General features: G+C 49.2%; 1 protein-coding gene across 1 annotated transcript; it reads right to left on the bottom strand.

Annotated features, from left to right (window-relative positions):
• Positions 1-1247: 1247 nt before the first annotated feature.
• On the bottom strand, positions 1248-4083 carry LOC133345775 (neurexophilin-2-like). Its single transcript, XM_061556748.1, has 2 exons — positions 3939-4083; positions 1248-2485 (listed from the first exon to the last, which is right to left on the bottom strand). Exons 1-2 carry the CDS (start codon positions 3987-3989, stop codon positions 1688-1690), a joined length of 849 nt encoding a protein of 282 aa, XP_061412732.1. The 5' UTR covers positions 3990-4083; the 3' UTR covers positions 1248-1687.
• Positions 4084-14471: the final 10388 nt, after the last annotated feature.

Raw genomic sequence — 14471 nt, 5'->3', positions numbered from 1 at the left:
AATGTACATTTTCAAACATTCACGCAAATAATGAAGAACATACTGGCACGTAAATATGACTTCAACCTTTCACGACAAAGCACTGAAATGTTCTCCATGCATTTTTCCCTTGCCGAATTTGCTTATCACATTGCAATTTCCGTTCCTTTTTGTTTGGGTGCCTCAAGGAGTAATTTTGCAGCGTTTCGTTTCAAAGCGATTCTGATGCGACCATCACACGTCCCATCGTAATTGCACTGCCGTCCTCAAATCAACCTGTCCGGGAAATGGGACACTGTGGCATGGATTAAGGGAGCACACGGCTACTGTGATCGCTCTCCTTTTGGAGAAACAGAGCAGGGTGGAAACTGATCGCTTTCTTCGAGACCACACGTCTTTTGATTTCAGAGGGAAGATGACCCTTTTGAATGACCACATATCTACATTTATCAATATATGCATGACCACTTTCGAGAGTGCTAAACACACACACGCGGAGCAGCGCATTGTTGGGGTACGAATGCATCGCCTGCACTCTGTTTCACGTACGCTTTAAATGTATTCAAGTTTGGTTTTTGATATTCTGCCACTCATCAAAAAGTGAATGTGCCGAGAAGAAAACATCCCCACAAGTGATGATGGGCGATTGACAAGATTTGCAATGGAATGCAAGCTAAGGGGAATGAGAGCACGTGACAGAGAGGATGATGATGACCGCGACTCGTGGCCAGATCAGTTTAATGCACGAGCGCGATGAATTGTGGCGTCACTGGACCACGAGGCAATGCGACGGCCTAGCGAGGCCTTCATCGAGCAGTGGACGGACAATGGATTATGATGATACTGGGACTTCTCGTTCACGATGGGCACGCTTCTACTGTAGGTGAGGCGCGCGCGTGGACGATGTCTGCCTCTGCACAGACGGGCTTCAGGAGCACTGGCAGAGTTGGGGGTGAAGCGTTTATCTCTGGCACCGCATGTACTGCTGTGTGTGTGGGGGGGGGGGGGGAGAAACAATCCGTGAAACAGCCCTGATTTCTGCAGCAACACAGAACGTGTGAATTGCGTTACCAGCTCGGGCTAGAAATAGGATTATTGCCGTGTGTAAAGACCCAACAATGAACGCTGATGAGTGGCACATTTAAGAAAGATCACTCGTGTGTTGTTATTGTTGACACTGTCGACATGAATGTTCCGTATATGGCGTTAACGCGTGGAGAATATGTATTTTCCGCGAGGCCAGGAAAAGTATCCAACTCGCACGGATATAACGAACAAGGGTGGCATGGAGTCGTCTTTAATCAGTGAAGGATTAGGGGGAGGGGTAACCCCAATTTGACAAACAATAATTCATTTTTTTCTCGACAGGTGGACGTAAATACACGTTCAGCAAAATGTACACAATTTTTAAATCAATGTTACGCAAACGTTTACCGAAAACGTTTACATAACACCAGAATAAAATCACGGTGTGCTGTTAGGAATGTTCAACATTAACTCGAGTAAGTCTATAGATGCATACACACACACGTGTCCCTGTGCGATATTAATCTCCATAGCACATCCATACACAAGACATTCACAAACTCAAGCGAGGGATTAATGAGCCCCCACAACCAACGTACGACGGGACACTTTGCACACACACACACACCACCATCATCATGTTTGTACACTCTACACGTGGCCAGGCTACGCAGCGTAAGAGTCAGCCAGACGGGTAGTAGGGCGAGTCGCTGTGGTAGTTGTAGTCCGGGCACACCTTCTGCACGAGTCTGTAGTCTGTGCTGAAGAAAGCGATGTAGATGCAGATGACGCTGAATGGCTTTGCGCACAGCCACGACACGTGGCTCTGCGTCTGCTCCTGGTAGCAGACGCGAGACGGGTCGTAGATGCACAGCACGGTCTTCGTGGACTTCTCCGTCTTCTCGTACTCCACGTGGCAATTGAACTTGGTCTCCTTGGGGTTCACGAGAGCCGACTGCACCGGGGACGGCTCGAAATCCACGGACTTGGAGGGCGGCACCAAGCTCAGCGACACGTTCCCCTGGCCGGTGGAGTTGTGCCGAAAGTAGACGCTGAAGGTGCCGTTGCCGTGGTCCACGATCTTGCCCGTGATGAGCAGGTTGAGCTTCACCGTCTTAATGTTGGAGTTGAAGTCTCCCCAGCCGAACATCTTCTTGAACTTGCCCGACTTGACGATGGGCCGCCGCTTGGTCCGGGAGAGCGTCTCCGACCTGCCGGTCCGCCAGCTCGACTGCGGTGGCCACGACCAGCTGTCTCGCGCGACGCGGGCGTCGTCGACCCTTTCGTCCTCCGCGGAGTCGTCCTCGGTGTCCGGACGCTCCCCCCCTCTGTCGTCGGGACTCGGCGCGCCCTCCAGCTCTTGCACATTGCTCGCAGTTCTGTGCGGCGCGCCCGTAATCCAGTCTTTGATGTCGCCGCTTACGTGATTGCGCTCCACCGTGTTGCACATGTCAGCGCTTCGCTCCTCGGCATCCGTTGCCTTGAGTGGTGACAACACAGGGACACGTTACATTTTTTGCGTTGAAATTAATCGAATTCCCCCCCCCCCGTCCCCCGTTAATCACTCTATAGGCCAGTGCACGCGGTCGCACGAAAGCACGCATTTATATAGATTGTTATCGGGTGGCACGTGTGTACATAATGTGAGTGCATACACGAATCATCGCCATCATCATTACCCCCCCCCCCCCCCCTTACATCAGCTCGTTAGCGACCAATTTCCTCCACGGCTCCCTTTCTGTAGCCGTTACGACAGCTTCACTCAATCTCAATAACGTTTTCTTCAAGCCGCGGCCGCATCCGTCAACATGGTTTGCTGTTTGCCTCCTTTACTCTCGTTTTCCTGTACGCGCGTTGAACTTCTTTAGCCACCGTGCGTAGCCATCCGTGCTAATCGGACGCACGTAGACGTGTGTCACGTGGGCAAAGCAGACGCCAGAAGCAAATAACGACATTAAGTTATCTCAGTTTGGCAGCGCTACACTTAACGCGACTGCGCGTTGGGGGAAAAGGTTGTCGATTCTTCAAGAAGACTGTGATGCATTGCCGTAAACATTACTGCCTCTTAATTGTCAATCGTACGCCGAGCGTGCAACAACTGCTCATTACTGCATCAAATCAACCGTGTTCTCCAAGAGTTGGGTGTTTATTGCTGTTTATTACACACCATAGAACCTTCAAACTGTTTAGCGGATCACTGACTTAATTAAATCGGTGTCTGAAGACCCCTTGCAATGAATAGGCGCTTCAGCCACAATTATTCACACTATTAATCTCAGAATTCAGGAGAGTACAATATTTTAGGGGCGGTGGAGCTTAAATGTGGACTCTCAAATTAACAATTCATTATAGCAGGGATTAATATTGCGCACGTACATCAAATCATCAAGGCGCACGAATTTCAAGCGTATCGTCCCATTTCCTTCCATAAGTGGAAGTCGTAAATCCGTTCTGAACGTTTAACCCGATGCGTAGTCAGACGTCTGTGGAACAACGGGGTCAGACATTGTCACTCGGTCCCCTTACGTCCTGCAAACAGCACCAGGCTGCTGTTACACACACACGGGGTTGAACTCCCCCCCCCCCCCCCCCCCGATACAACGCTGCTTTCACTCACCAGAATACGGCCACTTAAATGCGTTTGCACCGTATCTCATTAATGACGCATTGAATAGAAACAGAGCACATGTCACTAATCGTGACTTCTAAAACCATGAACAATCTCCAGCGATAGGCGTTGGCAGCGGTGTGGAATCGCGGACGGAATTTTGTGTCGCCCTCCTAGCCCCAACTCCACGGCACAATTGACTTTCCGTGAAAGCACCCGTCCCTCGAAACGTCAGCCGTTTTGCGTTTACGCGTCAGCCGCGATGCCCGGCTCGCGAGCGCCTGGCCCTGACGACTCTCTCTCGCGCGCTCTCTCTCTCTCTCACCTTAAGACAGAGGCCCCCGTGCACAAGGACGAACGCAGCCCAGATCAGCATGGTCCCGGTCCGCGTCGCTGGGGCCACACATGCGGCCACGCAGAGCGCCCGACTCCACAACAGTGGCAACTGGCCGAGCCTCCCCCCTCCACTCTCATCCAATCACCCACAAACCCCCCCACCACCACCACCCCCAACCCCCACCACCAACCACCCCTCTCTCTTCCCCTACAACACTAACGCGTCCCCCCACCCGTTTAAGTCTATTGCACGCAGTGCTCTGCAATGGCGACAGAGCGACGCATATCACCCACTGACATTCACGTTTCTATTAAATCCACCTTTAAAAGTCGGCCCCCCTCCCCCTCCTCCTCCCCCGCCTTCTCGCAGGCATGTGCACCGCGCTGAACGGAGCCGAGACGAGGGAGGAGGAGCGAAGAGGGAGGGGACCCCTTAGTGGATGAGCGAGAACACTGATCCCAGATCGAGCACTTGGGTGGAAGAAGAAGAAGGAGGAGGATTGCAGGTGGACCAAGCGAGGGCCTCGGGTGGAGGAGGTGACAAGGACCAAAGTTGCAGGAGCCAGGCAGGACTCGCCGCGGTGGAGGAACGAGACGGGACCAGGGTGAAGTCGGAGCCAGCAGGTCTCTCGTTTCGGAGCGGAGGACCAAGACGGAGGTCGAGGAAGGATCCAGGTGCAGGATTGGGAACTCGGATAAAAGATCAAGGACGCGTGTTGGCAGAGCGATGACCCCGGTGGAGGAGCGAGAGGAGTAGGAGGGTGGGCGGTGGAGGAACGGGGAGGATCTGACAAAGCGCGTGGTGCCTCCTCTCTCCCCGAGCGCAGAGCGTTCTCTGAGCTGCGCACTCCTGCACGCCCCCTTCCACGTGCCCGTTACCCTTCCTTTAACCGCCCCGATGCGCCCACCCACGCGTGACGCGTAGAGAGAGGTGCTGGGTGTATGTGTGTGTGTCACTGGGGAAGACCTGCAACACACACACACACACAAAGCCCGCTCCGCCCAGACGCATCTCACACTTCGTGACGTCGGGCGAGATGTGAATCTCCTGTGCCAAGAGCAGTCATTGCCGCTGATTGCATAAGTTTTTTTTTTTACACATTTACACACGCACGTGCCGTCACATACGGACACAATTAAGTCCACTGGGGGATCAGGTGTGTGTCTGACTGTGGCGGTGACAATGTGTGAGATACCCGTGTAACATCATCATTACTATTAACAATTGTTGACAATATTTAGCCCTTTGTCAATTCGCTTATGGGTGAAGGTCTCCCCACGCTGAGGTGGTCATGTCGGGAACGGGGCGTCCGCGACCGGTTCCGTTGTCACTTGCCACTGATGTTCGCCGTGGTCGGGAATTGAACTTCGGTGGCCGGATTCATCGCGCAGGGTGCTAGTCACCGCGCGACCGCTCTTCCCACAACTATGACGTAATTTAGCACTACTATTCATTCTTATGTCATTTTTCGAGTTCCCATTTTGGTGAGGGTCAAGTGAGCCCAACATCTATCCCAGGTCAGTAAATCCAGTACTACGCCTGTCTACTTGAGTAGCAACACCTTAGATCAGCACGGTTGGCTACTTACGGTAAGACAGACGTACGTACAACACTGGATGGTAAGTTAACAGCGTCTGTACAATGGACACTGGTCCCAGAAATGTGGAATTTGCATCCCGATGCTCGTGGAAGATGCACACCGCCAGACGCTTTACATGTTCCTTCCCCTGCACCTCCGATTCGCATGGTTGGCTGCGTACGGTGCGAAAGAAGTTCAACTTTCATACATAAACACGGACAACCTACTGCTTGATTTGGTCCACACTCGACAGCCGACACTTCTAGGTGGCGCGCGTTTCGTGCACTTCGATATGTACCCGAATCCCAGCCACGGCGAACACCAGTGGCGAGTGATATCTGAAACTGCAACTAGGCACTCCATCATATCAACCCACAATGACCAGCGTGGCAAAGTATGGTCAAGTACACCCCCATGACCGATATGGTGTGGGGAGACCTTCATTCAGCAGTGGATTGACAAAGAGTAAGTTAATTATTTATGTTTTTACTATACACTTTTACTATACACTTTCCCATATCAGCAATATTTCCTAAGGACTCTACTCGTTCTGTGCAACATTGATGTTTTTGCCTTTTGGTTGTGTTGCTGCTGTGCTCACGCACCACGGATTTCTCTTCTAAAATCGCCGGTCAACTGGCTAAACGGGATCATCCGCGTAAAAAATCAAAATAACTTAAAACTTAAACAGTAGCTTACATAGAAATTTCAACAATATATTTCGTGATGTTTGAATGTTGAATAAATCGGGCTTGAATTGCGTCGAGTCTGCCCGAGTCAGCGACCGCGGAAACAAATCGCATCCAGTCTCCTATCTCCATGGCTGTGCGTACGAGTCACGTGCCTACTTCTAATCGTACCAGCGACCCGAAAGAAAAATCGTGGGAAATTAAGTTAGTATTTCATATAAAATAATTAGATTTATCTCTTCGCCTATGAACTATCTGAGCAAAGGCTTTACCGGCAGCGTCTGTTTATTAAGCACGCAGACTCTGGGACCGGATTAGATATTCAGAGTCTAATCAGCAGCGTGTGGCCTGTTGAACAATAATCACGGAGTGATGGGCAAGGGCCCCCTGCAAGAACACCGTGGGGCCAACCAAGGTCTCCAAGGCTGAAGGATATAAATGTTTGTTTTATTTTATCTTTCCCCTAGAAGTTTCATCCCTCTGGGAGGGACTATAATTGACCGTGTCCGCCACGTGCCCAGACCTGACCGAGGAGCAATACATCACGGCGGCGTGGAGATCATTATCTCGCACCCCGCTCTCGCCTTTGGCTCAAACGCCGATATGTTCACGCAAGTGTATGCCTTGGTCCAGCAGTGGATAGACGAAGGCTGACGATGAACGTGATCATCTTCAAATACGCGATTCTATTCATTTCACGCTGCAACTGTGTTGCATCATCATTAATAATTAGATGTTAATGATTCGAACAAGTGTTTCAATTTTCGGTAAAGTCACGAAAAAAACCTAAGAATATGAATCCTTGCAGTCACGAAAGCTTCAAATCTAGAATTAAGTGTTTCAATGTTCAATGGGAATACTTTCAGCTTTTAACTTTGCTGAACTCTTAACCCGAGTTTGATTTCTGGACACAGATATCATCAGAGGCGAGTGATATCCGAACTAGTCCTGCGCCCCCCCCACGCCCTCCCCCTCTCGCCCCATTCCTTCAGTAATTCATTCAGTGATTGCTTCCGTGATGAGTGACATTTGATGTGGTCCTGGAAACACCCTCCCCCCTCCCGTCACCAACCCGCACTGATCGGTGTGGTGAAATATGGTCAAACGAACTCCACTACCGATAACCACGTGGACAGGCCTTCGCCCAGCAATGGATTGACAAAGAGGTGTACATTTGAGTTACTTTTATTCGTCGATAAAATGTGGACGGTTAGATATTCGTATCGATAATAGGGCAACGACCACGTGCCCGCACGGCGATGAATGGATTGTTTCAAAAATACTTGAACAAGATGTATTGCCATTTAGCAATTCCTCACCTCCCCCAGCCAACGTGAAACCAGCATATGCAAGCGAGCTACGTTTGTCTAAATGTTTGAGGAGTAACATTAGACTATACTGGCCACACCACACAGCGATCGGGGATGCAATGCTGATGAAGCGCTTGACCCATCTACCTGCCCGTAGTCATCACTAATTAAGTGACGCATCATCCCTGGCCTCATCGTCATTATCCATCATCGATCCACTGCTGGATGAAGGCCTCTCCAAGCCGTGGCCGTCTCTCGTGATCCTACGATGTAAGTAATACCACCTCGCATGGCTGGTCTCTGTGCGAATTGACTCTTTTATTTTATCGTGGTCTTAGCACTTCTCACAGGGATGTGTATAGAGTGCTCCAGGCACTATAAACAAAAACAAAAAACGGTCAATGCAGTTATTTTTTTCATTTAATTATAGCAGCCAGCGTATTATAGTAAAAAAACAATATCCAACTCGCAACTGAGAAGGCGAGCAATGCATTGCATTGAACGATTATTATTGGAAATGCGGTTTCTTTTCCCATTATACCGTATTTTTCAATTACGTATTCATAATTAAAGCAGGGCCTATGCATGTTCTTGCACTGCGATTGTCGATACACGCATGCCCATTCTGCATCCGTGTGGTGCCTGCGGTGTTCGTTTTTAAGACGCATCATCATCATCATCGTCGTCAGCCATGCTCAGTCCACTGCTGGATGGAGGAAGGCTCCACCTCCCCCCCAAGCATCCGGCACATCTCACGATCCTGCGATGCAATGCTCCCACCTATGGATACAAAACCCAATCCAAGACACTTGCCCCCCGTAGTGTACATGAGCCTATATTGGCGACGTGCTTTTTGTAAAAATATGAAAATGTTCATCCCAGGAATAACCCATTGCTGGCACAAGGCCCGCTACAAGTCGTGTCAATCGTGGAGGTTGTTTGGCCATACTTCACCACGCTGGTCACTACGGTTTGATAAATCATCGGGAAGCCAGAACCGGTTCGAAAAAAATCACTCGACGCTGATATTCCGCACCTCCGATTGGCACGGTTGGCTACGTACGGTGCAAAATAAATTCAGTATTTATTCACGTTAGCTGTGGCTTGGAAGCGAACTCATGTGGCTGGTGCATTGCACAGTTGTCGAACCACTGTGGCTCCACTCCACCCCTTCATAAGTAATGCATTTGTATCAATAAATAATGCCTACGATATACGCTGTTAATTGGTTATTGGTATAACTCTGAATGCAGGAGTGTATTACATCACCCGCACTAATTGGAGCGAGAAGAGGCCGCGATAACAAAATCAAAATGTCACAGATTTATCACTTTCCATTTTCAGACGCGTGTGTGGCTCTCCGTGCTGTATGCAGCGCCCTCGCGTTTTTTTTGCGTTAACTATCGTTAGAGTCATCTTCTTGGTTCTTTCGGTAAAGTCACGTAGAAGGGAGATAATAAAATAATAAAAATAAACATAATAAAATACAATTCTCACGACGTTTCGGCCACAACGCAAGCAGCCGTCCTCAGGTGAAGAACAGGTCTGTCGGAAAGACAGCGTCTTCACCTGAGGACGGCTGCTTGCGTTGTGGCCGAAACGTCGTGAGAATTGTACATACACCTTCACCGACCCATAAGTATGGTCAACTTTCTCTTGACCCTCATCCAGCAGTGGATTGAAACGGACTGTTAGACGTACGTGTACGGCTCGCTCCTTATGACGATTTTCTCCTCTCCAAAACCCCATCGTGCCCTTGCAGACCGCGGTCTCGGTAGACTCCAAAAGCCATCGGATTGTGTTATCGACGTGAACGCTACGTGCGTTTTAAACTTTGTATTCGCCACCTCGAACAGGCAGGTCGCCGACTCGGCGAGTCGAACCTCAACAAAAGAGCCGTGAAGTCCGGTGGAGCCTTCTGGCTGATGCGTGTTTTACATTTCAGTTCACCGACAGACTTGGCGTGTTAGGAGGGGTGGTGGGGGGGAGGGCAACGCGCTTACATTTATCACTCTGCAACACAATCGAGCGCATTAGTACTAAATATAAACGTGTACACATTTCTTTTTCAATCAAAACCACGCGCGTATTATTACCGTATTCTCTGGAATAGAAGACGTTTCTGCAAATAAAGACGCACCCCCAAGAAATATGTGCCTGGAGTCAATATAATTGTTATACATCTGATCATCTCCACATACCTACCGTATTATACTGGATTAGAAGACGCACCACCACCTATTATAGCGGTTTATAAGACCCACCGCCTGTTTTTTTTTCTTTCAAATGTGCATCTTAAATCCAGAGAATACGGTACCGATTTATTATTTCTTACCCCCCCCCGCCGCCTCCTTATTCTTTGGGGGCCGAGATGCAGGCGGATTGATGGGATGGTTTTTAAATGAGAAGTTTTAAATGGGTCCTTTGACAGCTGTAGGCTCGTGTCGCGCCTAATTGTGGAGGCCATCTCCTGCTGCTGCTGCTGCCGCTCCAATGACACTCACTGCGCTAGGAATGAGATCACATACACGCGAAACACCCATTTACCAAAGCCTCGATTATGGAACAGCCTTCAGTCAACCCGCAGTTACCAGCGCGGTGAAGTATGGTCAACGTAGGTCAATGAACCCCCACCGGGGGAGCGACATTATCAAGAAGTGAATTAATAAAAGAAATTGGATTCTGGGTGCACATTTTTACGAACCAAAGCCTCTTTCTTGAATGCGACCTGAACAACCACACTCGTACGTGTGTATGTTGAACTTCTTTCGCACCGTACGTAGCTAACTGTGCTCATCGGAGATGCGGCGGCGGGGGGGGGGGGGTAACAAAACAACTCATGTCAGTTCCACGAGTTCTCTGTATTGTGCACGAATTCAAATGACAGGAAAGCGACCGGCCACGGGAAACCCCACCACACACGCTGCTGCAGGGTGAACTGCTTAAAATAAGGAAGCTTGTGATTAAGATTTTGTAGACCCCTGGGCTACAGGTACTGTGAGCCCCCCCCCCCCCCCCCCGTAATATTTTCAAAAGGAAAACAAAGTAAAAAAAATATTTTTTACAAGGCTAACAACAAATAACAATTCAGCGTTCACAAATGGAAAACAACTTTTCACTTCTAAAGCCCCGTGTCTCCTAAAGCCCCGTGCCTTAATCCGGCGCTGCTTGTGACCCCCCCCACCCCACACCACGCACCACGCTCGTGTGTTTGTTTTGTCGGGAAGAGCAGCAGCATCTCTCTCCGCGAGCGCCTCGCTGCGGACACTCAGCCGATGTGCAAGTTTTACTCGGCGCACGCAAAGACAACCTGGATTCGTAAGCAGCGCCTTCCATATGCAGTACTAAGTTGCAACCCGCACGGGGTTTGGAGCCGGTTGACTTCAATTCGTTTCCCGGCACACGGCGAACACATGCGCGCCGAGTGATATCTGAAAGCGGTCCGATGGTGCCCAATCAGCAACCCGCAGTGATCAGCGTGGTGAAGTATGGTCAACTCCCCCCCACCTACCCCACCGTGACCGATACGGCGCGTGGATCTCTTAATCTTGCAGTTGGTCGACAAAGGGCTGTACGTTAGTTTTGATTTCATTAAACGAGAGCCCGCCCTCGCCATCTCAAGATGCAAGACACGGTTGGGGCCCATGGAGTGACATACGTGATACGTGCAGCATGCGGGCGTGAAAGTGCCCAGGATATAACTTTCTCTTCGGGTTGTCGGTGTTTTTATTCCTGGTATATCAGTAGACCAGTGGCCGTAGATCTTGAGTGTGTAGGCCAGGGGTCGGCAACCTACGGCTCCGGAGCCGCATGCGGCTCTTTACGGGCTGCTTCTTGACGATATGTACAGTATGTACTCAGATGCATTGCGGCTCTTGAAATACTGAATTTTGTACCGAATTGGAAAGAAATGGCTCTTCTTGTTATTTTGGTTGCCGACCCCTGGTGTAGGCGGTGCAACTGCAATGGCGTCCAGGCGGCGAGCTGCAAAGAGGAGAGAATTCGTTTGGGCATTCCTTGCACCAGGGTCTAGGCCAGTGTTATACTGGTAGGAACCTCCTGGTTACACCAGCCCACAGAGGATTATTGTGTCCATCCGTCGTGCAGGGAGGGCTGCGTGGGGGGGGGGGGCTGGTCACCCCGTGGTGCCCTTATAAAACTCAACGTTTAACCTACTCACGCCGGCTTGTGCCCGCCCTCACAGTCGGGCATATTTGCGGAATACACCACGCCGCCGTTGACCCTGGCCATTGACCGAGCAACCCAACGTTCCTACCAGCTCCCTCCGCAGCAGGACAATGTGTTTTATGTCAAGGCCCGCGGGCTACTGGCGGCCCCTGGTGGCCTTTAGTGCAGCCCCCGACAATACACAAATGTGAAAACTCCCCCCATCATCATAATCACCATCGTGCTGCTGTCAACCCGCAACGGTTTCAAATGTGTGGCGGCCCTCACACTGATGTCTTATCGGCCAAAGTGGCCCCCTTCTGACATTCGTAAAGAACACTGGGCTATGCCACTTCAGTAGATACGCAGAGAAAATACACATTAGAGTATTGCCTTTCAAAACTCTCCAAGGTGAGTAAGAGATAATAATCTACACGATGTAACTAGTAGCCACGTAACATTTCCCCACTTGAAATAAAAACAAGTAAACCCGTAAAAACAAAGTTTTTCACTCTAAATCCTTTATATGCGTGGCGGCTAGAGTTCTCTCGTCCTCTGGCTTGAGATGGCTGCAATCTATGGGTCAGATGATTGTCTGCCAGTATTAAGCAATTGGTAATTAAATATTTAATTCGTTTTCCCTAAACAGTGTAAAATTTTGGGAAAAAAATGTCACGAAAATTTATTGTCACACACAACGAGTCTGTGTGGAAAATGTCAGCTCGATTGGATCACGGGAAGTGGGTTAAAAAACGAGCGAAAGATTTGCACGGTCCTAAGCAAGCAAGCGAACTTAATATAAAGGATTTAAAAATATATTCGCCTGTGGAGGACGCGGGGATCGATCCCGCGACATTTGGCATGGGAAGCGAGGGCGCTACCAACTGCGCTACTCCACCACGGCCTGTGGAGGGGTTACGCTCTGGGCTCTTGCACTGTGATGTTCAGCCAAAGCCATGAATGCGTTCTATTTGAATATATGTAAAATACATTTTTTTTGCCTAAAAAGTGTAAAATTTTGGGAATTTTTTTCACGAACAATAATTGTCTGGCACAACGAGTCTGTGTGGAAAATGTCAGCTCGATTGGATCACGGGAAGTGGGTTAAAAAACGACCGAAAGATTTGCACGGTCCTAAGCAAGCAAGCAAGCACGCGAACTTAATATAAATGATTTAAAAATATAATTGCGCTCATCGTACCCATGTGCTAATCTATAATTTAAGACGTACACTGTTCAAATTACGTGCAGCACGTGTCGGTATATATATACACACACATTATATGTACTCGGACATCGTTTTTACTCTTCAGAAAAGTGGTGGTCGATGTTGGGGAGGGGGGAAACGCGCCCGAGAGGGCGTTCACCGCCTCGATCAAGAGGCGGCATGAGCTCGGTTGCTGGTGCTGTCGGACGGATGGTTCCATCGCAAGACCGCGTGAGATGGCGACGGCATGGAGAGGTCTTCATTCCACAGTGAATTGATCATGGATGATGATGATAATCAGATATTGCCTCTAAGCTCAGTGGAACAAACGACACGCAAGAAACACTTGAATGGATATCGGAAGTAGTTCTGATATCACATTCCGCGGGCCCCTGCGATTCACACGATCAGGACGCAGCTTCCTCCCAGCGCCCCACTGCTGCAGGTGTTCGTCGCATTGTCATCCAACCACCGTCACCTTGGCATCTTGGGCCTGTGCCCAGCAACTCAGATGTCTTTTAAAAACTCTAACTGGCAGAGAAACCCGTTGCTCTGCAACGAAAAATAAGAGACAGCTGTCATTTTCAAAAGCTCTTCGCACAGTCATGTACTCGGAGCACAAGTAATTTACCTTTTCATGTAATAACATGGCAAGATAATACAGTACATGGCGTGATGTTCTTTTTTATTAATCCATACGATTTCAATAATATTCTGGCGAAATTATTGTATTGAATGTATGTTGAACTTTTTTCGCACCGTACGTAGCCAACCGTGCAAATAGGGTCACCAATTCAAAAGGGCAATTTTAAATGAACCGTGTCAGTCTTTCTCCGTTACTCCCACCTCTTAGGTCTCGCTATTATATGTTGGCGTGGAGAGTAGCCCAGCCAGCAGCCAGCCGCCAGCCATACAGGAAACTCGAGGCATATATTACTTTTAAAGTAGTATTATTGAATATTATTTTAATACTCAAGAGTTGGAACTTTGGCAAATGAGTGAAATCCAAAATTTGTTGACGATGTTTTTTTTGTGCAATCACTGGTGACCGGGCTGAGCCCATAAACAGGCGCCACGGTGGCGAGATGTTAACTTCCTCGCCTCGTATACAGGAGGTCGTGGATTCGATCCCGACCCTGACGCCTGTATATTTTGAGTTTGCATGTCTCTCTCCCCCTTGTCGCGTGGATGTTTCTCCGGATCCTCCGATGTTTCCCTCCACATTTAGAAACATGTGTTTAGAGTATTTGGCTGCTATACATTTCTACGTGATAAGCCACTTTCTTGAGCTATCATTTGTGGGCCAGGTGTCTTCTGAAAAATAGCTATATAGCTCAGTGGGCCTTACCCAGTAAGGCCTTACCTGGTAGGGCCCACTGGGACCCAAACTCCGCTTCTCAGCCGTATCAGCTCAGTGCACTAACTTCTAGAAGCTACCGAACCATCAATTACCTAGCCACCAAATCAAACACTATGTTTCACCTTTGCTATAACCTTGTGTTTCCAAATGCAATGTATCTGGGAATAATTGTAGTTGTGTTTGAATATTAATAACTGATATCCTGCAGC

Source organism: Lethenteron reissneri, chromosome 23 (assembly GCF_015708825.2).
Source record: "Lethenteron reissneri isolate LAM-NWPU_2019-01 chromosome 23, ASM1570882v1, whole genome shotgun sequence".
Taxonomy (NCBI): domain Eukaryota; kingdom Metazoa; phylum Chordata; class Hyperoartia; order Petromyzontiformes; family Petromyzontidae; genus Lethenteron; species Lethenteron reissneri.
Note: the sequence above shows the minus strand (reverse complement) of the source record. Positions and strands in the feature narration are given on the sequence as shown.